Consider the following 24460-nt stretch of genomic DNA (forward strand, 5'->3'; position numbering starts at 1 on the left):
CCCCCAAAAAAGACATTATCTCCACAAAGAAGGCGAAGCTGTGGCCAGATCTTACCATGAGGGCTTGGCCAGGAAATCCGTTTGGTTTGGCGAAAGCTCCAGGATTTATTCTAGACAAGGGAAAAGAAGATCTCTTTTCTCCTTTCCATTCTTCCAGTAATTATATGTTTCCCAACAGGTTTGCTGCTATGTAAGTTCTGAGGTTGAAGAGAAAACCTCGGTATAGAAATACAAACGAGTACTAATTATTTTGCTCTATTTGTATAAGTGACTTACTTTAATCTTAATTATATTTTAAGATAATTACACACCCTGGGAGTTAGGGCTTCCGTGTTTGAACATGGGCGGGGCACAATTCAATCTATAGCAGCGGGAAATACACTCTCATTTCACAAGTGAAGCTTACAGATTAAGGGACTACGTTCTTACTGCTCATCAGTAGAAGGATTATGAGGCTAGGAAACTGACTTCTAAGTCAAACGGTCTTAACTATTCCCCCGAAGTAGAAAATGTCAGTAGCCTGTGAGTTCTCCACCTAGGTAACATGTGGTAACATGTTAATCACTCTAATTTCTTGGCTACTTACCAATCTAAACATTTTCTTATTGCTGTAAATGTGTGACCTCATCCATCTACACACTGTGCTGTCATTGTTACTTAGCAATAATTGGCACAGACATCTCCAAATAGCCAAGGCAAGGTGCATACTTGGCATTTTATACTCGTTTCTGATATTGCTGGTGATTGCCTTAGGAACCCTTATCCTTTCCCCCATGGCCTCCATCTATAACTTCACACTGTCTACCAGCACTGTCAGAGTCACTTAAGTAGGTCTAGGGTTTCTTGTCCTGGGCTACTCCCAAAGTGATCTTTATAAAACATGAATGTTTAAGTCTAGAGGCATGGCTTAAGGCTAGCAAGAATAAGGCCCTGAGTTCAAACCCTAGCACAAGGCAGAGACTGAGTCATAGTTTAGAGCCATTCCAGCCCCTCCACCACCCCCTCAAAAAAAAATACTTCCAGAGACTCCAGAGACTCCATCTCAGCAGAATAAGCTTACTGTCTGCAGCAGTTCATGCCTATCATCCCAGCTAGTAGGAAACTGAGATCAGGACCATCAGAGTTGCAGACCAGCCTGGGTTAAATAAAAAAAGAAGTCCACAGAACAAGCTGGGTGTGGTAGCAAATGTCTGTCATCCCGTCATCTGGGCAACAGTGGAAAGCATAAATAGGAAGATGAAGGATCAGGCTGGCCTAGGCCAAAAATAAAAACAAGTCACTATGTCAAAAATAACTGGAGCAAAAAAGAATGGGGGGGGGGACATGCAGCTGAAGGACAGAGCAGCTTCCTGCAAGCACAAAGCCCCGAGTTCAGGCGGCAGCAGCCTCTTCCCCCTCCCCTGCACCTTCCCAAAGGGTGAATGTTGTCCGTCATGTTTCTCTCTGGCTTCTTCCCTCGGTTCTCCATCGCAGGGAGTGTGCAGCTCAGGCCTCACTGGTCCCATCCCCGGAGTCACCTCTGAAATCCCATCTTCGCCACAGTGCAGGGTGCACTGCACGCCCTCGGGGGGCTGTACCCCACCATCTTTGGAAGCACCTGTGCACCGGGCCGTGCCATGCAAACCCAGCCACTGGAAGATGAGTCCTCCCTGCGATTTCTTTACAAATAATAACTAATAATACCTAATAATACATGCTAATAAGTAAGTACCGAATTAATACATGGGAGAAGTCTCCATGGCTGTTTGTGGCATGTGAACAAATTCACTAACTGACTCCACTTTCCGCCCAGCCGTTTCCCCCTTCCTTGTCAATGTGGCGCTAGGCCATCTTCCTAGTTTTTTACATACATGTTTCTCTTTATGTCATTTCCAAAAATTTGTCTCCCATCCAGAAAATAGTGCAGCAATATTTTTTTTCCAGTCCTGGAGCTGGAACTCGGGGCCTGAGCACTGTCCCTGGCTTCTTTTTGCTCAAGGCTAGCACTCTGCCACTTGAGCCACAGCGCCACTTCTGGCTTTTTCTGTGTATGTGGTGCTTCATGTATAAGAGGCAAGCACTCTAACACTAGGCCATGTTCCCAGCCCCTGCAGCAATAATTTTATAGTTCATAGTTTCTATCTTTACCATATAACTCTCTGGAATGGAATCAGCATCTTTTGACAACAGGAAAATTATCATCTGGGGCAGAAGGAAGGAACATTGTGACCTAAATCGAGACATTCAAAAGAGTACTCGCTTTATGAGTAATCTTTTGAGTATTGACGATTGATTTTCCCTGTTCTTTGTATGTAATGGTACTCAGTTAAGGGGGAGGGAGATATTAGCCATGAGTTCTTTGCTCAGAAAACCATGTTTTTTTCTCTTTTCCTAAATTTTCTCCTGCTTTTACTTCAATGAAAGAAATTAGTTTCCAGAAACTTTTTCCTCTTGTGTTTCCTGTCTGGTTTTATTTCTCCAAGTATAGTTCCTCCTTTGATCCTTTACATAGGATGATAATTCTATTTAGGTTTCTGATTATGACACCAGAAGGAATCAGAAAAAATAAAATTTTAAGAATAAAAAAGGCACAAACAAGTAACCCTGCATCTGACCCTGACTTCTCACCCCTCAGCCCAGTGACGGCTCCTGGGTTCGCTGTTTGAACGACCTCGATATTCCTTTCCACCCCCACAACACAAGTTGGAGCTCCAGAACAAATATTTGTCCTGGTGTCAAACAAAGTTAGAGCTTTACTTCTTTCTCTCCTTTTAAAAATGAACTGTGCTCCTCGGCTGTTCCTTTGAACTTGGTTCGGTAGGAAGAGGAGTGGAACTCTTCCCCAGTCCATCTGCTCGAGAGAACTTGGCACCGATGCCCAGCAAAATGAAGCGACTCACATACCTTCTCATCTGGGTATTTCTATTGGAAGTCCAAGCCTTTGCAATTCCCACAGATGGCCTTTCTGAAGTAAGTAGTTCCAGACGGTTCCTTGCTGTGGGTTTAAATACGGTCAGTGCAGAGCTGATTGCAATTGGTACTCAGTGGACTTGTGCTGTGGGGAATGGAAACTTAGGAGAATGTTCATCAGAAGACACATGTTTGCTGGCATAATTGCTAGAATGTGTTTGCCTCTTAAGATGTTAACAGGGCTTGCAAGATAATTAAGTCAAGTTGCATAGTCAGGCATCCTCATGTAGCATTTACTGGTGGAGCAGAGTTGCCTATGCCTTGCTTAAACTTGGGGGGAATGAGAGACAGGACCTAACTCAATGGATTGTTAGGAGAATTGAATTATTTGTCAACTAACTAATGCAATGTATGGACTAGTACATTTTCACAACTATTAGTATGGTGGATAAATTAGTAAATCTTAATAATCATCGGTGAGCCAGTCACCAGTGGCTTACTCCTATAATCCTCACTACTCAGGAAGCTAAGATCTGAGGATCATGGTTCAAAGCCAGTTGAGGCAGGAAAGTCCATGAGACTCATCTCTAATTCTCCAGTTATTCACACACACACACACACACACACACACACACACACACACACACACGTGCCAGAAGTAGAGCTTTGGCTCAAATGTCAGGCCCCCAACCTTGAGCAAAAAAATTCTAAGGGATAATGTGCCCAGACCCTGAGTTCATGCCTTAGTATTGGCACATTTTAAAAAATCATTGGCATTAGGATTTTGAAGAAATATCCATATCTTTTACTCAGCCTCATATCAAAGCACACCGTTTTTCCTAGCTAAGTGAACAGTGATTTGTGTGATGAGGAAATTTCAAATGCTCCTGTTAAAGGAGAAGGGAACCGGCACCATAGAATAATCACCATGGAGTTCAAGGGCTCTACTTTAGACCCCCAACCATACCAATGTAAGGAAAGTTTGGGTTCAAGTCATACATGAGCTACTTTTATAACAAAAAGAAAGAAAGAAAACATATCATGGGACTATTCTAGCAAAAGTTAACAGCTGTGATACTTCAAGAATGGATTAACTCCAACCATATAAAAAAACAGGATGGCATGTTTTCAGAGGGAAAAACCCACTCTGTTTAGAAGCTGTCATCTACTCCACATTATATAGTTCAATACTCTGAAATCTATCACAGTGACAGGAACTCTCAGATAGAAGGCAAGCCACTCCAATATGTTCGTACTTTCAAAAACCATTTCTAACTAGTCCTCCTTCTCTAGCTACAGTACATTAAAGGAGATGAATCGTTCACATTTATCCAGGCCCAAACTGCTAATGGCCACTTTCCTCTATCCAAATATTTCCCCAGTCACTTCTAACCACTTTGGGCTCTATGTGTTTTCTCATCATCTCCAGAGAGACATAAAATTAAATTTCTGCATCTAACATATTTGAAGATATTAATTTTCACTTATTCACTTCCAAACATAAATGCACTTTAAGAGACGGCTTGTTCAGAGGCAAAGGAAAGAATGTGAAATTGTGTAATGAATAATGAACATGGTCAGCTATCTCTTTTCTTCTAGATATTTTGTTTGGATATAATAAGCATCCTAAATTCCTTTTCAAGTTCGCAGAATATGAAGATCTGAGGGAACTGGCCCCAGGCAAATTTCAATTTGTGCCTGAGAACAGGAGGCATCAGGTATGGTAAATTGCACTTCCCTATGTGATAAGAAATGAAAGAAACCATGATTGAAGTGAAAGAGCTCTGAAGTTATCTCTCACTAGACTTTCCCAAGAACTCATTTTTTTTTTTAGCTGAAATGCAGTTGGTGGTGTTTCAGTCACTTGGAAATATTGCCAAGATGAAAATAAAGCGAGACTTCCACAGAGCTTTCCAGACGCTTCTAGCCATAGTGCCACTTGAAAGATTTACAATTGAATAACACCCCCCCCCATCGATTTGAAGATTATGATGTTATTAGAGGACAGAAGGTCCTACTTGGAGAGTTTTTCTTTGCCCAGTCACCACTGGGTAAAGACACTATGGACTTATCTTGGTCTTCCTGGGATCACTCTGTCTTGGGGAGCGGCTCAGAGAGCCCTTGGAGGGGGAGCATTGGGGACCCACAGGGCTACAGAGGCAGCATGGACAGCCCCCCCTGGGGCTGCACAGCCAGGACGTGACGTTTGATGGTTCTACAGAGCTCACATATCAGGAAAGAGGGAATTCACCACCTCCGACTGACCGCTGACTTGTCATTCAATATTTGACTTTCTAAAGTCCAGGCTTTTATAGATCAGCAGTGTTAAAGCACAACAGGAAGGAGGCTCGACGTCAGGTTCTTCATCCAGGTGCAGGGGAGAAAATGTGGTCGTGCAGGCTCACATTCACAAAGGGAGACAGCTCTAGACCTTAGGACGCCACATAGCACCCCTAAAGTCCCAGCTCACCCCAAGTCAGGCAAGCTAAGATCGCAGTGCATTTTTAAACTTACTTATTGTTATTATCCTTAAATCGTTGTGCAAAGGGGTTTCAAGGCAGCAGGTCAGTTTGTGAGGACAGTGGCATTTACATTCCATCGGTTGGTCACTCTGAAGTTGTTCACCATCCAAAAGCAAGGTGTTGCTGTTTGTCCAGGCCATGAGCAATGACATGGACAATCCCCAAATGGTGCTTTAGAGCAGAGAATCTTCCAGATGTCAGTCGCTATGTTTGGCTGTGAGTTCTTCACGGCAGGAACACACAGATGTCCCTGCAGTCCTGAAACTTGGTCTGAGAGGAACAGACAGATCTTAATCAAGTAATCTCTCGTGTAGAGTAGGGGACCATAAAGCAGAGCAGGGGCTCTGCAGGAGAGAAAATGCCGCTATGGAAACAGAAAAGGAAGCTGACCTAGTCAAGAGGAGGTTTGGGAGAGATTTCCCTGTGATCTGGAGAATGAGAAGGGGTTCACTACATGGGATTGGGAAGGATGAGGCCTGGAGAAGGAGCGTTTCACAGTGAGGGCAACAGTCCATGGCGGAGTGAAACGTCAAGAGCCCTTCAACCAAATACAAAGTGAATCAGACAGAGAGGGAAGGCAATGTATGGTTGCCCCGTATGCCTTTGGTTTTTTAAATATTTGTTTTAGAGCCGGGTGAGGTAGCTCACACCTGTAATCTTAACTATTCTAGGAGGATTATGAACGAGGAGATCAGCCTGGGGAAAATAGCTTGTGAGACCTCAACAGTAAAAGCAGAGTTTAGTGACATGTTCCTGTCATCCAAGCTATGATAGGAAGCATAAATAAGAGGATTATGGTCCAAACTGGCCGGGAAAAAGGGGGAGATTCCACCTCAAAAATGACCAGAGCAAAAAGAGATGGAGCCACTTACATTCAACCTACCACACATGAAGGGAAGCATACAACCTTTGGTTCTCTGGGTGTGGCTTGCTTCGCATAATATAATGTGTTCCAAGTCTTTCCATTTCCTTGCAAATGGTACAATATCATTCTTCTATTAACTGAAGTATAATAGACTCTAGGGAGAGCCCAAATAGTGAAATCCCTTTGTAGAACTACTTAAGAATAATACAATACATAAAGAAATAATTTTTAATATTTAAAAGGGCTGGAGTCTTGGTTCAAGGAGCATATGTAGCACCTGCCTACCAAGCAGGAGGCTGTATGTTCAAACTTTAGTTACCATCAAAGGAAAACAGAATGAAAGTATTGTTTTATATCGTAGAGAGCCATATGCATGCAGCTAAAATCAGTGGATGAAGTCTGGAAATAAAACAAAAATAGTTTTTGAAGATATTCCAAATAGTTTTTGAGACTAGTAACACATTTATTTCTTGGCTCCATTGGATGAACTATAGTTAAGTTAGAAGGAAAAGTTTGGGGCTGAGAGAGGAGTTTTCTGCCCTGGAGATAATAAATACCACGCACATAACATGTAATTCTCTCTCTTCCTTTCACAGAGAAGTCTTTCCGAAGAGTCAGGAGAAAAGATGGTAAGTTTGCTTTAATTTTGTTACAGACTGATGTCTGAATGATTTTCCTGTTAACCATTACCTGAAAATCAATCCTGTTGTCTCCTTGTCTGGGCCATAGAAAGTATTTACCTGGCTTTTGAAATAATCTTTGCCCAACTCCCTTTGGAAGTGTCTCTAAAATTCAGCATTGAATGAGCAAAGTATTTGCAGTCCAGGCTGATGAGCCAAAACCTAAAAATGTCTTCTTTATTTTCTTTAATTTTTCTGACAACATAGATATCCATATATATTTATGTAATCCATATATACTTATTTCAGCATGAGAGTTTTGATTTAAAATGGAGAATATGAAAAGAGACTCCTGAAACATTTCAGGTCCCTGAGATGGTCAAAGCAGAACTTCCGGTGGCCAGAAGACATACACAGGAAGTGGATTATGTTGTACTTCCTGCTCTGGACAGACAGGGCCATTAGAGCTCACACTTAAGGGGGGGGGGGACCACAGAGCTCATGCTTAAGGGGGGAAAGAGCAAGTATATTAGCCTGGTTTTTATCTTAGCTTGAAATGATTTTTGACACAGCTGGGTTTTTAAAATATTTTTAATACATGCATATAATGTACTTCAATCAAATTCCCCACCTCCTATTATGTCTTCTCTTTCTTATTTCCTTCCTTCTCTCACCACCGTTGTTACACTTTTTGTTGGTTTTCATTGTGATAGTTTCTTTTTCTTTTGGGAGCACTGGAGTTTGAACTCAGGGACTTGAATTTGTTAGGCAAGCACTCTACCACTTGAACCAAGCCCACAGCCCTTTCGTGCTTTATTTTTCAGACAGAGTCTCATGATTTTGCCCAGGGCCAGCTTCAGACCTTCTATATGCCTCCCATATAGATGGAATTATAGACATATGGTTCCATACCAAGATTATTTGTTGAGATAGACTCTTGCTAACTTTTACTAGAGCTTGTCTTATACTACAATCCTCCTGTTCTCTACTCCTTGAGTAACTAGAATTAAAGTTGTGACCCATCATGCCTGACCTTATATTTTCATATATACATGCATACATATATATGTGTATTATATATGTATATATTTCCTCAGTCATTTTACTGCCCTATCACCCTCACTGCTGATTTCCTCCCAATAGTCCACCATTTATAATTATATTATTATTATTGCTATTACTACTTTATGCCTAGATCTCATATGACAGAAAATATGTGATATTTGTCTTTTGAACTTAGTTTATCTCACTCAACATGAACTACCATTTCATTGATTTCACTGTGAGCAATATAATTTCGTTCTTTACATTTGAATAATACTCCACTGTGTGTGCGTACCATGTGGCCTTTATCCACTCAACTAAGAATTGACAGTATTATGACTCAGAAAGCAGCTGGGTGCTTGGGGCTCGCACCTGTAGTTCTAGCTACTGAGGATGCTGAGACCTGAGGTTCACAGTTCAAAGCCAGTAGGCCGGAAAGCCGCTGAGACCCTTATCTCCAACTAAGTACTAGAAAAACTGGAAGTGGACCTGTGGCTCAAGTGGTAGAATACTAACCTTGAACAAAAGAGCTCAGGGACAGCACCTAGACCCTGGATTCAAGCTCCAGGACTGGCTAAAAGGAGACTGGGGAGGCTAAAAGACATCACAAATTATCCTGGGAATCAGGGAAGCTTTGTTTACCAAAGCCCTAGAATGGTTCATGACAAGTTCAGTGTACTGTGGTTGACACAATATATGTATATGTGTGTGTATATATGTATGTATATGTGTATATATGTGTGTGCATGTATATATGTGTGTATGTATAGATAGTGATGCCACATTTTCTCTTTGAGTGCAATTGTGTTGTTTTCCCGCTTTCAGGAGGACACCGATCAGGTAACACTTTACAGCCATAAAGTCCAGTCCACCATTACTTCTCGCATGGCCAACACCATCATCCAGAGCAAGGTGGTAAACCATTCTCCACAACCTCAGAATGTCGTGTTTGATGTTCAGATTCCCAAAGGGGCCTTCATCTCCAACTTCTCCATGTGAGTAACCCCACACAGAGCCCCACACAGGGCAGTGCTCCCCTCGGTGACTCAAAAGCCCTCCTTATTAGCATCGACCTGAATCATCCACTGGTTTGAGGGTGATTGGGGGGGGGGTCTGACTCCTTGAGGCATCCTGCCCTGTCTTAGTCAGCTGGTGCTGCTATGATTAATTACCACCACAGATTGGGTAGGTTTCAGCATCACAAAAAGGATTTCTCATAGTTCTGTGGTTGAAAAGTCCAAGGCCAACGTGCTGACAGTGGCAGCTCTGGGAAGGATTCACTTCCGGGTTTGTGATGGCTGTCTTTGTGCAGCCCCCACATGGTGGAAAAAAACCAAGTGAGCTCTTGGGGTTCTCTTTTGTAAGGGCACAAGTCCTAGTCATGAGAACCCCATTCTCGTGACGTAATGTCATCCTAAAAGCCTCGCCTCCTAACACCATCATATCGGGGGGTAGATTTCAATGGATGAATTTGGGTGGGATACTTTCTGTCCTGTGCATTCCCAAGACTATGTCTAATTCTTCATTCTCAAAGAATTATCTGATGTACCAAATATAAGTTGGTAAATTAGTGACTCACCCATACCTCTCCTAGTTATTGAAAAGGCAAGCCTACAGGAAAGTATGCTTAATCTGAGAGTTAAAATTTGACTATGAAAAAGCTTAAACACAAACAATAACACATAAAGGAAAGTTTGTACGGTGAAAACCAATGAATTACTTAATATCTCACCAGCACTGGGGTTTGAACTCATGACCTGCTAAGTATTTTCACTTATTTTTTTATTCAAAGGGAGCATTCTACCAGTAGAGCCACAGCTCCACTTCTTGTTTTTTGCTTGTGAATTCGAGATTGGAGTTTCACAGGTTTTCCTGTCTGGATTGCCTTTGAACTGCAGTCCTCAGATCTCAGCCTGCTGAGAAGCCCTATTACAGGCATGAGCTGCTATCCCCAGCTATTTCTCTCTTCTTATTTCTTATAGAGACAAAGTGATCATTGTTCCAGTTCATTAAATCAACCTTGTTGGGTTGTTGCTTGTTACGCATTCATTTTGAGAGACTCTTATTCTGAGTGGATACTTTACCATTTTCCAGGACTCTGGGTGATACAACATTTACTAGTAGCATTAAGGAGAAAACTGTGGGCCGAGCGCTGTACTCACAAGCAAGAGCAAAAGGCAAAACAGCTGGATTGGTGAGGTAAGGGCTGGGTGAACAGTATTTGTCTTCTTGCCTCCGTGGCTTCTGCTCTTCCTGTCTCGTTCCCTGACTAAACTTAAGCAGGTTCCAGGTACTGATGGCTCATGTCTGCAACCCTAGCTACTCAGGAGACTGAGATCTGAGGATCATGTTGCAAAGTCATCCAGGGCAGGAAAGCCCAGGAGACTCTTGTCTCCAATTAACCACCAAAAAAGCTGGACGTGGAGCTGTGGCTCCAAGTGGTAGAACGCTAGCCTTGATCGCAAAAGCTTAGGGACAGCACCCAGGCCCGGAGTTCAAGCCCCAGGACTGGCTCCAAGAAAGACAAAAAGCAGGCAGGAAATCTGAACAAATATATACATGAGATTCAAGCAACCCTTCTGTCTTTACATCATGTGTTCATTTCATCATCCCACAGACATAGAACAGAGACTCTTCTGGGCATTTGCCACTTTGCAGAAGAATCTGGAATTCCCCTCCCAGCTCACTTCTTAGCTAAACATGGCAGCTTGGACTTCAAACATGGCCCCAGACCACTCGCCTTCCTTCCCACCCTATCGCTCACAGCATTTCCCTGATCCTAAGTGGGCTGATTATGTCCCATCCTGCCTGGATTATTTAGATGTTATTAATTTTTAAGTCTCCATTGTTCATCCTGATCCTGCGCTCACATTCACTGGAGAATCTTTCTGCTGCTTCTCCAAAGCCACAAACCTTCCAGATCAATAACCTCATCGGTTTCAATCTATAGTTATTGGACAAGGCTTTACAGTACTCAATCAGCTTGATGAAATAATAAGACCCCCCCCTCCCCCAGAGACTTACAAGACTGTAAAGAATCTCTGAATAAGTCTCAGGACAGAGTAAGGAGGAAGTGTTGGCTTTGGAGGAGGGTAAACTTGGGTTTGATCCCTGGTGCTACACCTGGCTCTCTGTGGAATCCTGAGCAGGGCGCTCCTCCTCTGTGAGCAGGCTGGTAATCACCTAAATAAAATGATGGCAATGACACCCACCCATCCGAACGGGAAGAGATGCTCTAGACTACTTCCTGGCACACGGGAGGGGCCAGGCAAGGGTAGGATATCCCTCTCATCTATAAGAAGCTCTAGAAAGGCTTCGATCAGGGACGGGAAGTGACTGAAACTCCTAGTGGGATTAAATTTTTCTAGAAATTGTACTTTTCTCTGGTGTGCCTACTTTATGAAGCACTGAGCTGGCCTGATCACCCAGGGTGCAGACTAGCTGCCCTCTGTCTAGGTGCCCCATGGGGCTCACATGTGGCCGCGGGGGTGATGGCCTGTGTTGGGGGCTCTCGCACGTAGGAGCAGCGCTCTTGACATGGAGAACTTCAAAACGGAAGTAAACATCCTTCCTGGAGCCAAGGTGCAGTTTGAACTTCATTACCAGGAGGTAAAGTGGAGGAAGCTGGGATCCTACGAGCACAGGCTTCATCTGCAACCTGGACGGCTCGCCAAACACCTGGAGGTGAGCGTGGGTTCCCAGAATGATGCCATGAGGACGCAACAGCTCCATTTCCTTACGGCTCCCGGCCTCAGTTTATACGTTCTGATCCTAACCACTATCCGTAGTGTTTGGAGTTCTTATCCCCCACCCCCTAAAAAAATTATATATATATATATACATATACATATATATGTATGTATGTATGTATGTATATAGTAGACTGAAAAGATTTGGTTTGAGGTCAATCATATCGATTTTTTGTGGATGCTAACACCAGCTTGGCTCCTTACTGGCTATAATAATATCAGCTCATATAATTAGATTCCAGGGATGCTGTAATAAATGACCACCACAGGGATGCATGCATTATCTCCCAGTCCTAAGTCTAAATTCAAGGCATTAGTCCATAGGAATTGCTCACAGATACAGACAATTTTAAAAAGGATGAACTGATTACAGTGAAATCTGAACTCCTCTTTGAATTAGAATCTTTCTCCCGTGTCTTCTTATCTGGCAACTAATGGTAATTCTTGACCAGTGGTTTTGTGGCCTTGTAAGTCTTTCTTCCTTTCTGGTCACTTTGCTTCCTCTGAGCATCATAAATCTCCCTCAGCCTTCCCCTTACAAGATTTGTCATTGGATTTAGGGACCACAGATGATTCCATCTCTTTAGCTTACTTTCATTCCCCCCAAACTCCTTTTCCAAATCAGTTTGCATTCATAGGTTCTGTGGTTTGACAACATATCCTTCAGGAGGCTATTATTCAACCCATAACACATAACTTGATTACAGTCGAGTTACTCCAAGTCTCTACTTTCTCATCGATAAAGAGATGAGTATTTGCGTTCCTTAGTTGTGAGTGAGATGGACTTAGGCACATCGTTGGAAAGCACCCATAGTAAGATGAATTTATGGAAATAGGAGTTAAATGAATGTTAAATTATCTTCCCTCATTACCCAACTATCTCCTAAGGATAGTTCCTTCAGGGCTGGGATATAGCTCAGTGGCAAAGTGCTTGCTTAGCAAGTGCAATGTCCTGGGTTCTATCCCCAGTACTAAAAAAAGAAAAGAAAAAGATAGTTCCTTTGTAAAGGTGAAATTTGAATTCTAATTTGAAAGTCTGCATACCTGATAAATCATATCTGATATGTCATATCATTTTATTCTCAAGGCATAGGTAATTGAGGTCTTTTCTGTGCTTCTTATAGCATATAAAGTACCTTTCTGTGAATTAATAAAGATACTTTTCCTCCAGGCAAGGGTAGCCCCATTCCAGGAGGCCTGACTGGCAAGCAGGTGGCCAAGTTTTCCCACACAGCTGTGTCACTCTGGTTACTTTTCCAGCAGTGATAATGGATGTGTGCCGCTTATTCACCCACATTGTCTTACTCAATACTTATGATCCCTTGTAGCCAGGAGGAGGCAGCCACCAAATCTGATAAACATATGATAGCGAGACCACACACACGCACACATGTACGCACGGACCTAATAACACCAAGAAAGGATTAAAAGGCCAAAGAAACAATTTAGTTTTTGAAAGAACTACAGAGTACATGTAGAATAATTTAACAACAGCTTTTCTTTCTTTTCTTCTCAAAGAGCATGAATGCTCTTCTAAATAACAACAGAATAGTATGACGAAGAGTCCATTATGCCATTTTTAGGTATTCCAAAATCCCTGCGGCTGAATACTTCATAGGCAGAGAGGTTTGCAAGTGGCTGAAGGTGCCAACACAATGTCCCCATCCCCAGAGGTCAAGGACCCCTGCTTGCATGAAAATGTAGTGGGAAAATACAAAGGGACCCTCCTTGTGCTTTAGAAGGGGGGAGCGGCTCTGGGGTGTTCTTGGTTCATGACAACTTGCTCTCTGGCAAGCTAACTCATTCTGTAAGCCTTGATCAACCCCATGACCTAACTCCCTAGCATAAGGTGCCTCCTTTTCACGTTTCCCTCATGTTTAACGCTGCCATGCCAAGGATCAAGCTCCCAGCACAGGGGAGCTCAGGGCTTGCTCCCAGAGTCACCCCAGAGGGGAAATGAGTCCTGAGGAACGACGTAGTAGAGTGTATGAGTTGCTGGAAGTGGTAGAATCACAACCCAGGGAATTTAAAGAACTTCTGGGATGATACAGAACTTAAAGAATTTCCCAGAATGATCACACTGGGAAGACTCAATGATGATAAAATCATCAACGGAGATACGAGTTGTTTTCCTGCTTCAAGACTTTAAGACCTTTAAAGCCCCAACTAACTATCTTTCTCGCCTCCAGGTAAACGTGTGGATTATTGAACCTCAAGGAATAAGATTCCTTCATGTTCCTGACACTTTTGATGGCCATTTCGATGGTGTTCCAGTCATATCTAAAGGGGCCCAGAAGGTACCATAAGCACTGCATGTTTCCAGCCCTTTAAGTGGCCCTTAGCTGCTGGCTTCTGGTCTCCCCCCCATGCTCTGGAAAATTCTAAGTGACCTGGCATTGGAGCACTCGCTCTATGAAGGAACAGTGGTGCATAAGGAGAGGCTAGAGACTCCCACTCAACATAAAAAATAACTCCCCATCCTTTCATCCCACTTAGACCAATGACTATCCTACTGACCAGCACCTAGAGCCTGCTTTCCCAGAATCCATGGCAACACTTCAGGACTCATAGCAAGTTTACTTCTCTTGGACTTAATGGCCAATTGCAGGCAACTTAGGGAGAAGTCAAACTCTCCTAAGAACCTTTCACCAATTCTTTTCAGAACCAGGAGACTTCTCTTCCAGGCAGAAAGAGGACAATCTCTGAATCTCTTTTTTAAAATGCCCAGTGCCTGGCAAACAACATCACAATCTGGCACTGTTTCTCCTCAAAAGCCTTGGCGCGGGGCTGGGGATATAGCCTAGTGGCAAGAGTGCCTGCCTCGGTATACCCGAGGCCCTAGGTTCGATTCCCCAGCACCACATATACAGAAAACGGTCAGAAGCGGCGCTGTGGCTCAAGTGGCAGAGTGCTAGCCTTGAGCGGGAAGAAGCCAGGGACAGTGCTTAGGCCCTGAGTCCAAGGCCCAGGACTGGCCAAAAAAAAAAAAAAAAAAAACCTTGGCTCTTCTGCACATGGCAGATCATGCTTACAGTCCTAGCTGCTTAGAAGACAGAGAGTGGGAGAATAGTGGTTCTAGGCCAGCCTGGGGAAAATGTCCACAAGAACCCTTCAACTAAAAAGAAAAAAATCTGAATTTGGTGTTATAAATTCCTGTCATCTAGCTACAGGAGAACTATAACTAGAAGGACTGCAGTCCAGGTCAGAGCTGGCAAAAAAAAATGCAAGACCTATATCAAAAGTAACCAAAGATCCAGGCACTAGTGGCTCATACCTGTAATCCTAGTTACTCAGGAGGCTGAGACCTCAGGATCATGGTTCAAAGCCACCCTGGGCAGGAAAATCCCCAAGAGACTTTTATCTCCAATTAACCACTCAAAAAACTGGAAGTGGCGCTGTGGCTCAAGTGGTAGAGCTCTGGCCTTAAGCCCAAAGAGGCTTAGGGACAGCCCCATAACTGATAACAACAGCAGCAAAAATAACTAAAGAAAAAAGAGATGAGGGTGTAACTTCAGTGTTCTAGTACCTGCCTAGCAAACTCAAGGCTCTGAGCTTAACCCTCAGTACTGAAAACTAATGATATGGAAAGGGTGCACAGTGCCCACGAGGAAGCACCCTACCTGTGCAGAAGCAGGTGAGGCTACCGAGCCCCTGGTTGGCAAGGGCTGGAGGCCAAGACCAGTTTCTGATGCCCTGTTCTTTCCAGGCACATGTCTCCTTCAAGCCCACGATAGCACAGCAAAGAAAATGCCCCACTTGCTCTGAGACAGCAGTCGACGGGGAGCTGGTGGTGATGTACGATGTGAACAGAGAAGAGAAGGCTGGAGAGCTTGAGGTGAGTGGGAGGAGACCACGCGGAGGCCAAGGACCCCTGCTTCCTAGCTACGAGCCCAGTGCCATGGTTCCCCAAGAAACTCGCCACAGGTTTCTCTGACATGCCACTAGGCATTACCTTTTATGTCAGAAAAAGCTAGCTAAGGGTTCACTGGTCTTATGCTAATCTCTCTTCTATCTCTGCAACACAGTCTATGAGTTTCTACAGGGATAAAGGATCGAGAACAATATTAGAGGCCACAGCCACACAGACAGCCGATGAGATGGGGACTGTCACGTCCTAGAGTAGGAGAAAGAAATAGGCAAGCCAATCTTTAGAAGACAAATGGAGGTCGAAATCTAGCTGGATATGCTCCCACTAACTTCCAAAAGAATTCACATTCTCTTAAGGGTTCTGACTCACCAGCTAATGTCTTGAGTTCTATGGCCACATCTTGCTGGGCCATTGATAGAGCCCCAAGTGTGCCTTGTTCTCTCATCACTGTCTAGAATCTTCCTCCGCACTTCTATTCTAGACCACCCCACAATGGCAGACTAACTCTAAGCTCATCCTCAGATTCCAATAGACTCCATTTCTCTGGGGACGCCTTCCCGATCTGAGGGACATACTTGTCCATCCGGCTCTCAGAGCCCTCTACTTTGCTAAGTGTAGCACTGAAGGACCTTTTCTGGTTGGTATCGCCACTGGCTGGGAGTTCCACAAGGACAAGAGTTCTGCCTAACTCGTGGTGGGTTTGCAGAGTGCTCAGCACTCTAGACGTTGGCTGGAGAGAGTGGAGGACCAGAGAAACTGGCCAGAAGGCCCAAACCTCCAGCGGAGAACATGGGGGAGAGGCAGAAGGGAGAGCTAGCTGTATCCCAACTTCCCCCCCTGCTCGTGTCTTCATAATCGTCACGCCTCTGTTTTCCCATCACCCACCTCTCCTCTCAGTTCCCAAGCTGTTTCCCACCTTCAATGCATTCATTGTGCTCTGACTCACACATACGTCCTGTTTTTCAGGTATTTAATGGGTATTTTGTCCACTTCTTTGCTCCTGAGAACCTGGACCCAATTCCCAAAAACATCCTCTTTGTCATTGACGTTAGTGGCTCTATGTGGGGCATCAAGATGAAACAAGTAAGTGGCCTGGCTTGTAGGGGAAGGTGAGACTCACACCTTCTTTTGATCTCTTCTATCTTGTTCCCCACCCCTACCTTATAGTAACAGGGCCTTGAACTTGCTAGGGAAGCACTCCACTACTTAAGCTGTGCCTCTAGTCCTTTTACTTTTTTAGTTTGTTTCTCAGACAGTGTCTTGTGCTAAGTTTGCGCAGGCTATCCTTGAATGATGTTGTCTGCCTCCAGAGTAGCTGGGATTCCAGGCATGAGCTACCATACACGGCCTTTTGATTCCTTCTTAACAATGCAATACTATCAGAGAGGAGAGAGACAGAGACAGAGACACACAGAAAATACATTGAGAATCAAGAGAGACACTTTCAGAGAGCAACTATTTTGAATGAGTTTTTGAAGTAATATATGGAAAAGAGACTGGTGCTCTCAACAGCATATCTCAAGATACCTTGGCAAAAAGTTAGGGAGATTCCATCTTTTGTTGTTGGTGGTGAGGGTTGTGGGTTTGAACTCTGGGCCTGAGCACTGTCCCTGAGCTCTTTTTGCTCAAGGCTAGAGCTCTACCACTTTAAGCCACAGCTCCACTTCTTGTTTTCTGGTGTTTACTTGGAGATAAGTCTCATGAACTTTCTTGCCCCAGCTGGCTTTGAACCGTGATCCTGAGATCTCAGCCTCCTGAGTAGCTAAGACTACAGGCAATAGCCACAAGCACCTAGCTGAGATACCATCTTAATCAGTAAGTCAGCTGTGGTTACATGAGCCTATGATCCTAACCATGTGGAAGGCTGTACAAAAACAGTTCGAGGAATGAGGACGGCCCAGTCAAGAGCTCAGCTCCACCTGAAGAAAAACTAAAGCAAAAACAGGAGGGAATTGTGGACAAGGCTGAAGTAGTAGAACTCTTGCCTAGCAAGACTATGGCCCTATGTTCAAATTCCAGAACAACCAAAACATGATAGCTTGGACCAAGATTGCAGGTGTGATTATGGTATGCTTAGAATTTTGTAATGTATTTTGAAAGGAAACAACATTTTCTGCAGGGTTGGCTATGACTTAGGAGAAGGACAGGGAGTAGAAAGATGCACCTAGGATGTTAGTTTGAAAAGTTGGAAGGTTAGAGTTTGCTATCCATTATTAGAAGAACCAGGGACAGAACCAGGTACTGTGGGGGAATCTGGATTTATTTGAATGTGCAGTGTTGAGTTTGAGATGCTGCTAAATGTCGAAGTGGACCAGGTAAAGAGAATGGTGGCTATACCACCATTCAAAAGGGAGCTATGGGGTTAAACCATGAGGAGTTGCCAGCTTATAGAGTGTTCTCATATAGTCTCTCATGTTGAGACTGAATGAGAACACAAAGGATTTGATGCTGGAGACATATGAGCTTGAACCATAGAGCATTGCAATAGCAAGAATGGGGAGAGAAGGGAAGAGCAACAATAGAGAGTAATAAGAAGCTAATGAAAGACACATGAAGATGATAGTGAACCATGGCCAAATGCTAAGGATAGGATGAATCTGATGAGAAGGAAGTCCATTGGACTTGGAAACTTCAAGGTCATTGATGACCTTGACAAGGGGAGTTGCAGTGGAACAATGAGAATGAATGGAAGAGAAGATTTAAGATACTGCAATTAGGCAATTCTTTAAAGGATTGATTGAAAGGGAAGCTGACAAGTGCAGAAAGGAGGTACAAGAGAAGTTCTTAGAAAGTTGAGAAATCATGGGGCTGGGAATATGGCCTGGTGGTAAAGTGCTTGCCTCATATACATGAAGCCCTGGGTTCGATTCATCAGCAACACATATATAGAAAAAAGCCGGAAATGGCGCTGTGGCTCAAGTGGTAGAGTGCTAGCCTTGAGCAAAAAGAAGCCAGGGACAGTGCTCAGACCCTGAGTCTATGCCCCAGGCCTGGCAACAAAAACAAAACAAATAAACAGAAAGGTGAGAAATCACAGTTTGTTTTATGCTTATGTAAATGAACCCATGGAAGAGGGAGATTTAAGGGGCAAAGGTCAGTTGCAGGAACCATGGCTTCATTCCATGCCAGGGAGTGGAGTCTAGTTAGCAGTAGATGACTTTGTAGTCAGCAGAAACCCCACCAGATGCTCTATGCTATCAAGCAGCAGGGAGAAGTAAATATGATTGGTTGGCTATTCTGGGAGGAGGAGTATGTGGAAATTTACTTCTGGTTCCTTGAGTTTTTCAGTTGAGTAGGAGCTGAGGTGATTAGCTAAACAGAGAAAGGCACAAAGACAAGAAAGAGTAGTTTAAGGCAACCTGTATTCCTGGGTCTCAGAAAATGAGGAAGGAGATTCATGGGGCCAGGTTAGGCTATATCGTGAGTTCCAGGACAACTTGAGCTCCATAGAAAGACCCCATTTCTAAACAAATATAGACAGACAGAGAGAGGGAGAGAATTTAAGAGGATGAGTATATGGATTTGAGAAACATGTTTGATTTTCCTGGTACTCGGCGTTGGTGACCCTTAACTTGAACGAGGATTCGTACATAACAAGATCAGACAGTAAAAATGTAAGTTTCCAAAAGTCCATATATATGCTCATCATAGATAAAGGATATGTGTGTGTTGACTGAGGTGAATGGAAGAGGTGTTCTTGAAGTTCGTATGAGTCAATACTTGGAAGATGATGAGGGTAAATAATGATTCTCCTCAATTGTGTGTAGACTTCGAGTGTATGGGATGAGACTCCTGTTTATTCTCCTTTGCAATAGACTGTGGAAGCAATGAAAACAATACTGGATGACCTAAGAGCTGAAGACCAATTCTCTGTGGTTGATTTCAACCACAATGTTCGAACATGGAGAAATGACTTAGTTTCAGCTACTAAAACACAAATTGCAGATGCCAAGCGATATATTGAAAAAATCCAGCCCATGGGAGGTAAGCAAGTTTGACCTAAAGCCCAGTGGGAAATTTTCACGAGGTTCAAATCTGGGTTCACTTAAAAATCATTATTGGAGATGAACACTATGATCTATACCTATAATTCTAGCCACAGGGGAGCCTAGATCAAACTGCTGTGCTGGGCCCTGGCAAAAATGTGAGAGCCTGTCCAAAAAAGAAGTAAAGCAAGAAAGGGGTTGGAGGCATGGTAGAGTGTTTGCCTAGCAAGTATGAGGCCAAGTTCAAATCCTGGTACTACCAAAAAGTCATTATCCTCCACTACTATGGGTTTCGCCAGCCTGCATTGATCTGCCCTAATATATTGATTGTGTAGTACTGAACACTGTTTATGGACAAAGTCCAGTCCACCATTCCAACCTTTTCAACAAAAGGACTGAGTATAATAAGAATGATTTTCTTTCTTATAATAATAATTTTCTTACTTGCATCATCTAAAATGTAACTGTACCTTTAAATTTGGTGTTTTGCAAAACATTAGACTAGTGCTTTAAAAGGCTTTGTTTTCTCTACTGAGACACTTAAAATAATTTACTGCACATAGAGCTCTTGACCAGGCAGAACAAAATTTATGTCACTTGGAAAGTAATCCAATGATTTCAACATTGAATAAGTTGTGCATTCATAATTACCTGATAGACATATTTGAATCTAATATGTAATTGTGCATGTGAAAGGAAAGCCTATGAAATAATATACTGTATTACTTTTCCAGGCACAAATATTAATGAAGCACTCCTGAGGGCAATCTTCATTTTGAACGAAGCCAATAATATGGGACTGTTGGATCCAAACTCAGTTTCTTTGATCATTTTAGTTTCTGATGGAGACCCAACAGTGGGCAAGTATCACTTCAACTTTCTCATGACAAAGATGTTCACTATTGCTTCTGAAAAAACATAATTTGCTTATGTGAAGACTCTAATGCCATTTGCTGGAGTTTGTAAAAATATTTTTTTTCCCGTTTCCTTTTTTCCAGTCCTGGGCTGGAACTCAGCACCTGGGCATGGTCCTGAGCTTCTTCTGCTCAAGGCTAGCGCTCTACCACTTGAACCACAGCTCCTCTTCTGTTTTGTTTTTTTCTGTTTCTGTGGCACTGAAGAATCAAACCAAGAGCTTCATGCATGCCAGGCAAGCACGCTACCACTGAGCCCCATTCTCAATCCAGTAAAAATATTCTAAGCCTTTCTTCCTAAAGGAAGTCTCCTGAAGCACTCCTCACCCCCAGATGCGAGTCCTCAAATACTGTCAGGGATGCTTTCTAGTGTTTCAATCACCCCTCTTCATTACAGGGAAAGTTGAATTTGAATTATTTTGTAGAGATGTGAGAATTGCTAATGCACACTAGTGAAAGGCATTGACTCCCTTAACTATAGGTATACGGGAAAATGGTGTTCAGAAGTTAAGAGTGACAAATATTTGTTCCAAGTCTCTTAAAGGCACCTCCAGAGGCCAGAATATCACATTCTCTTGTTTTCCTTATTTCTCCTCATTGCAATGGAGACATGTGGGACCCTTTAAGGAAATAATTGTTCCTATCCACAAGCCAGGTTCTAATTCGCATCCTACTTAGGTTCAAAATCTTCCACCTTTGGTTTTTCTGCTTTTATTTTTGTGTAGTATATCTGTGTCTTTATACTAACAAATACAAGTTCTGGTGGAACAGATTGTGTTATACTGAGTGTTGTGCTATAGACAAGGATTGTGACTAACCTGTGCCTGTCACAACTGAACAGAACAACCTGGGAGACTTCAATTACTAACATCGCAACCAGAGTTTGAGAAAGACCAAAATAACCACTTAACTAATAGCGAGATGAATCGTTTCTGTGTATTTGCTGTAGAGTCAATGTTTTCACCCTCCGATTAGCTAACTTTTAAAATTCTACTTTTGAACAAAGTCATATGAAAGGATATACAATAAAAAAAACAAACATTATAGCTGCGTACCAGTGGCTCACACTTGTAAGGTTAGCTAATCAGAAGGTTGAGATCTGAGGATTGAGGTTCAAAGCCAGCCCAGGCAGGAAAGTTCATGAGACTCTTATCTCCGATTAATCACAGACAAAGCCGGAAATGGCACTTGGATTCAAGTGGTAGAGTACTGGCCTTGGGCAAAAAGGAGCTCACAGACAGCTCCCGGCCTGAAGTTCAAGCCTAGGATTGGAGAAAAAGAAAAAAATTATGGTTGTTTCTCACTCTTATCCCTTAATCATCTGCTTTCTGTCTTAGAATGAGTCCTTGGTTATGTCTCCAGAGATAGGTCATGCATTTGTGTCTCTACATACACTACATACACATTTGCACATACATGTTTATGTGTGCAGGATGCATGTGTATGTTTATGTACACACGTGCATGTGTACATATAAATGCATTCTAGAAGACTCATATTTACTCTGAGTTCTCCTCTTTGAAAGTTGCCTTTGAGTGCTGGATGCAGCGATGCAGGAAGGATTTTTAGTTCAACGCCTCCACTAGGAGACCTTTCCTCAAGAAAACCAAGCCAGGCACTGTGGGCTCACATATGTCATCATAGCTACTCAGGAGGCTGAGATCTGAGCCTTGCAGTTTGAAGCCAAGCTGAGCAGGAAAGTCTGTGAGACTTCTATCTCCAGTTAACCACAACAACATAAGAAATGGTGCTGTGGCTCAAGGTGGTAGAGTGCTAGCTTTGAGTAAAGAAGTTCAGAGATGGCACCCAGGCCCTGAGTTCAACCAGCAGAAGAAAGAGAAGGAGGAAGAGAAGGAGGAGGTGGAGGAGGAGGAATCTTTGCAATCATTCAGTATGAATACTGTTGTTCTTCTTACTAACTGCATAGTATTGCCCTGTTTAAATGTACCACCACAATGTCACCTTTCTTTCTGATGGTTGAACAGTTAAATTGTTTTAATATTGCAATGTTTGCCATTTTTCATACTTCACTTTGTCATGTATGAGTGTATATAAATTCCTAGAACTTGTCTTACTGGACTGAAAGGCAAATGCACTTTTAATTTTGATCTTTTTTTTTCACTATTACTGTCTGGATTTCCTAAAAACTTAATAATGGTAGTTATTTCTTTTCTTTCTGTCACCCCTAACTTTAGGTGAACTAAAACTGTCCAAAATTCAAAGAAATGTAAAACAGAACATACAAGACAACATCTCCTTGTTCAGTTTGGGGATAGGATTTGATGTGGACTATGATTTTTTGAAGCGACTGTCCAATGAAAATCGTGGAATTGCTCAAAGGATTTATGGAAACCAGGATACATCCTCCCAGCTCAAGGTAATACGTTTTCCTGGTGTTTTCCCCTTTACTAGAAATCACAGGGCTACCCAAATCCTAAAGGAGACAGCCAAGTTTAATTCAGTATTTGAGCCACATTCAAGGGAGTGTTCAATTCCTTTCTCACACATTTCTCTTCGCTCTTGTGTTTCTGCACTACTAGTAAATGGGAGGCAGGAAAGCAGACAGAGGCACAGGCCTCCCTAGTCGTGAATCAACAAGTCTTCCCATTCCCACAAAGCATTTGCTCTTCCTGCTGTCATGGCCGCTTGCTTACCCTTTGCAATGCACTGTTTATTTTGTGTGTGTGTGTGTGTGTGTGTGTGTGTGTGTGTGTGTGCATGTGCCAGTAATGGAGCTTGAATTCAAGGTCTACCACTTAAGCCACAGATCCACTTCTTAGTTTTTTGGTACTTAATTGCAGTGAAGAATCTCACAAACTTTTCTGCTGGGCTGGCTTCCTACCACGATCCTCATATCTCAGCTCCAGAGTTGCAAGGGTCACAGGCCTGAACCACCAATGCCCCACGAATATCCTTTTTTTTCCACCCAATCATGTAAAATAGACCAAACTGTGGCTTCTCCGTTTCCTTCACCACAGATGATTCAAATTACTTGTTGGTCTAAGTGAAGAAGAACCTCAATGCCAGGGACCCATGGAAAGTAACGGAACAATAGCCCTGATGACTTACCTTTATGAGATCCATGAGTTCTGCAGCTGACCTTAACAGAAAGGGCAAAACACTCGGCTCTCTTGTCCCTGAGCTTTTTAGGAATCACGAGTATTTTTCCTTGTCTCAGAAACCCATGAGAATAAATGAATAGCTGTTTACCAAGCATGTGAAGAACCTCAGAGAAAAATGCTTAGAACTGCCAAGTGGGATGAAGATAATTAACTTCTCTGTATGCCCCCCCCCCCCGCTTTTTTTTAATGAATTGTAGAAATTCTACAACCAGGTCTCCACTCCCCTGCTCCGGAATGTTCAGTTCAATTATCCTTACCCGTCAGTTACTGATGTGACCCAGAACAGTTTCCACAATTACTTTGGAGGTTCCGAGATTGTCGTGACGGGAAAATTTGAGCCGAATAAATTGGAGCAACTGCAGAGCATCATCACGGCTACTTCGGTACCTCTACTCTTCTGCTTCTTCTGAAATTACTAATGGTCCCTGGGAGCCTGCCTGTTAACAAGCCCATCCGTGGCACTCCCAGAGTCCTCTGCGTGTAGAATGGAATCCATGAGAGAGAAGGCATGAGGCTGTCTCTGCCATCTTCCTAACTCCTCAGTCAACTCCTTTTCGCCCACCTCCCAGCCCAGCCTGTGTCTTAATTCCCCAGCAGTGTCTCCCATCTCCTTTGTCTCCCCCCTCCCCCTAAGATAGTGCTCTGAAGTCACTCACACACAACAGGTCCTGGAAATGTGAATTGATGGCCTATAATTGACCTCCTCCATGTTCTTCAATGGAACCTTCCATTCTCCAGGCTAGCACAGACTTAGTTTTGGAAACCCTGGCCCAGATGGATGACTTGGAGGATTTTCTGTCAAAAGATAAGCATGCAGATCCCGATTTCACCAAGAAACTGTGGGCCTATCTCACAATCAATCAGCTGCTGGCAGAGAGGTA

The 24460-nt window shown here is 43.2% G+C and overlaps 1 protein-coding gene across 1 annotated transcript in view; it reads left to right on the top strand.

Annotated features, from left to right (window-relative positions):
* The first annotated feature begins 2865 nt into the window (after nucleotides 1-2865).
* Nucleotides 2866-24460, top strand: part of Itih2 (inter-alpha-trypsin inhibitor heavy chain 2) — a 29482-nt gene continuing 7887 nt past the window's right edge. Inside the window, exons 1-14 of the mRNA XM_048367416.1 lie at nucleotides 2866-2949; nucleotides 4533-4607; nucleotides 6873-6905; nucleotides 8766-8935; nucleotides 10035-10139; nucleotides 11462-11624; nucleotides 13879-13986; nucleotides 15396-15524; nucleotides 16524-16640; nucleotides 19373-19541; nucleotides 20278-20403; nucleotides 22653-22834; nucleotides 23777-23962; nucleotides 24318-24457. Of these exons, the coding sequence (XP_048223373.1) occupies nucleotides 2866-2949; nucleotides 4533-4607; nucleotides 6873-6905; nucleotides 8766-8935; nucleotides 10035-10139; nucleotides 11462-11624; nucleotides 13879-13986; nucleotides 15396-15524; nucleotides 16524-16640; nucleotides 19373-19541; nucleotides 20278-20403; nucleotides 22653-22834; nucleotides 23777-23962; nucleotides 24318-24457 (1787 nt within the window). The remainder of the gene's footprint in view (nucleotides 2950-4532; nucleotides 4608-6872; nucleotides 6906-8765; nucleotides 8936-10034; nucleotides 10140-11461; nucleotides 11625-13878; nucleotides 13987-15395; nucleotides 15525-16523; nucleotides 16641-19372; nucleotides 19542-20277; nucleotides 20404-22652; nucleotides 22835-23776; nucleotides 23963-24317; nucleotides 24458-24460) is intronic.

The sequence above is a fragment of the Perognathus longimembris genome, chromosome 18, assembly GCF_023159225.1.
Source record: "Perognathus longimembris pacificus isolate PPM17 chromosome 18, ASM2315922v1, whole genome shotgun sequence".
Lineage (NCBI taxonomy): Eukaryota > Metazoa > Chordata > Mammalia > Rodentia > Heteromyidae > Perognathus > Perognathus longimembris.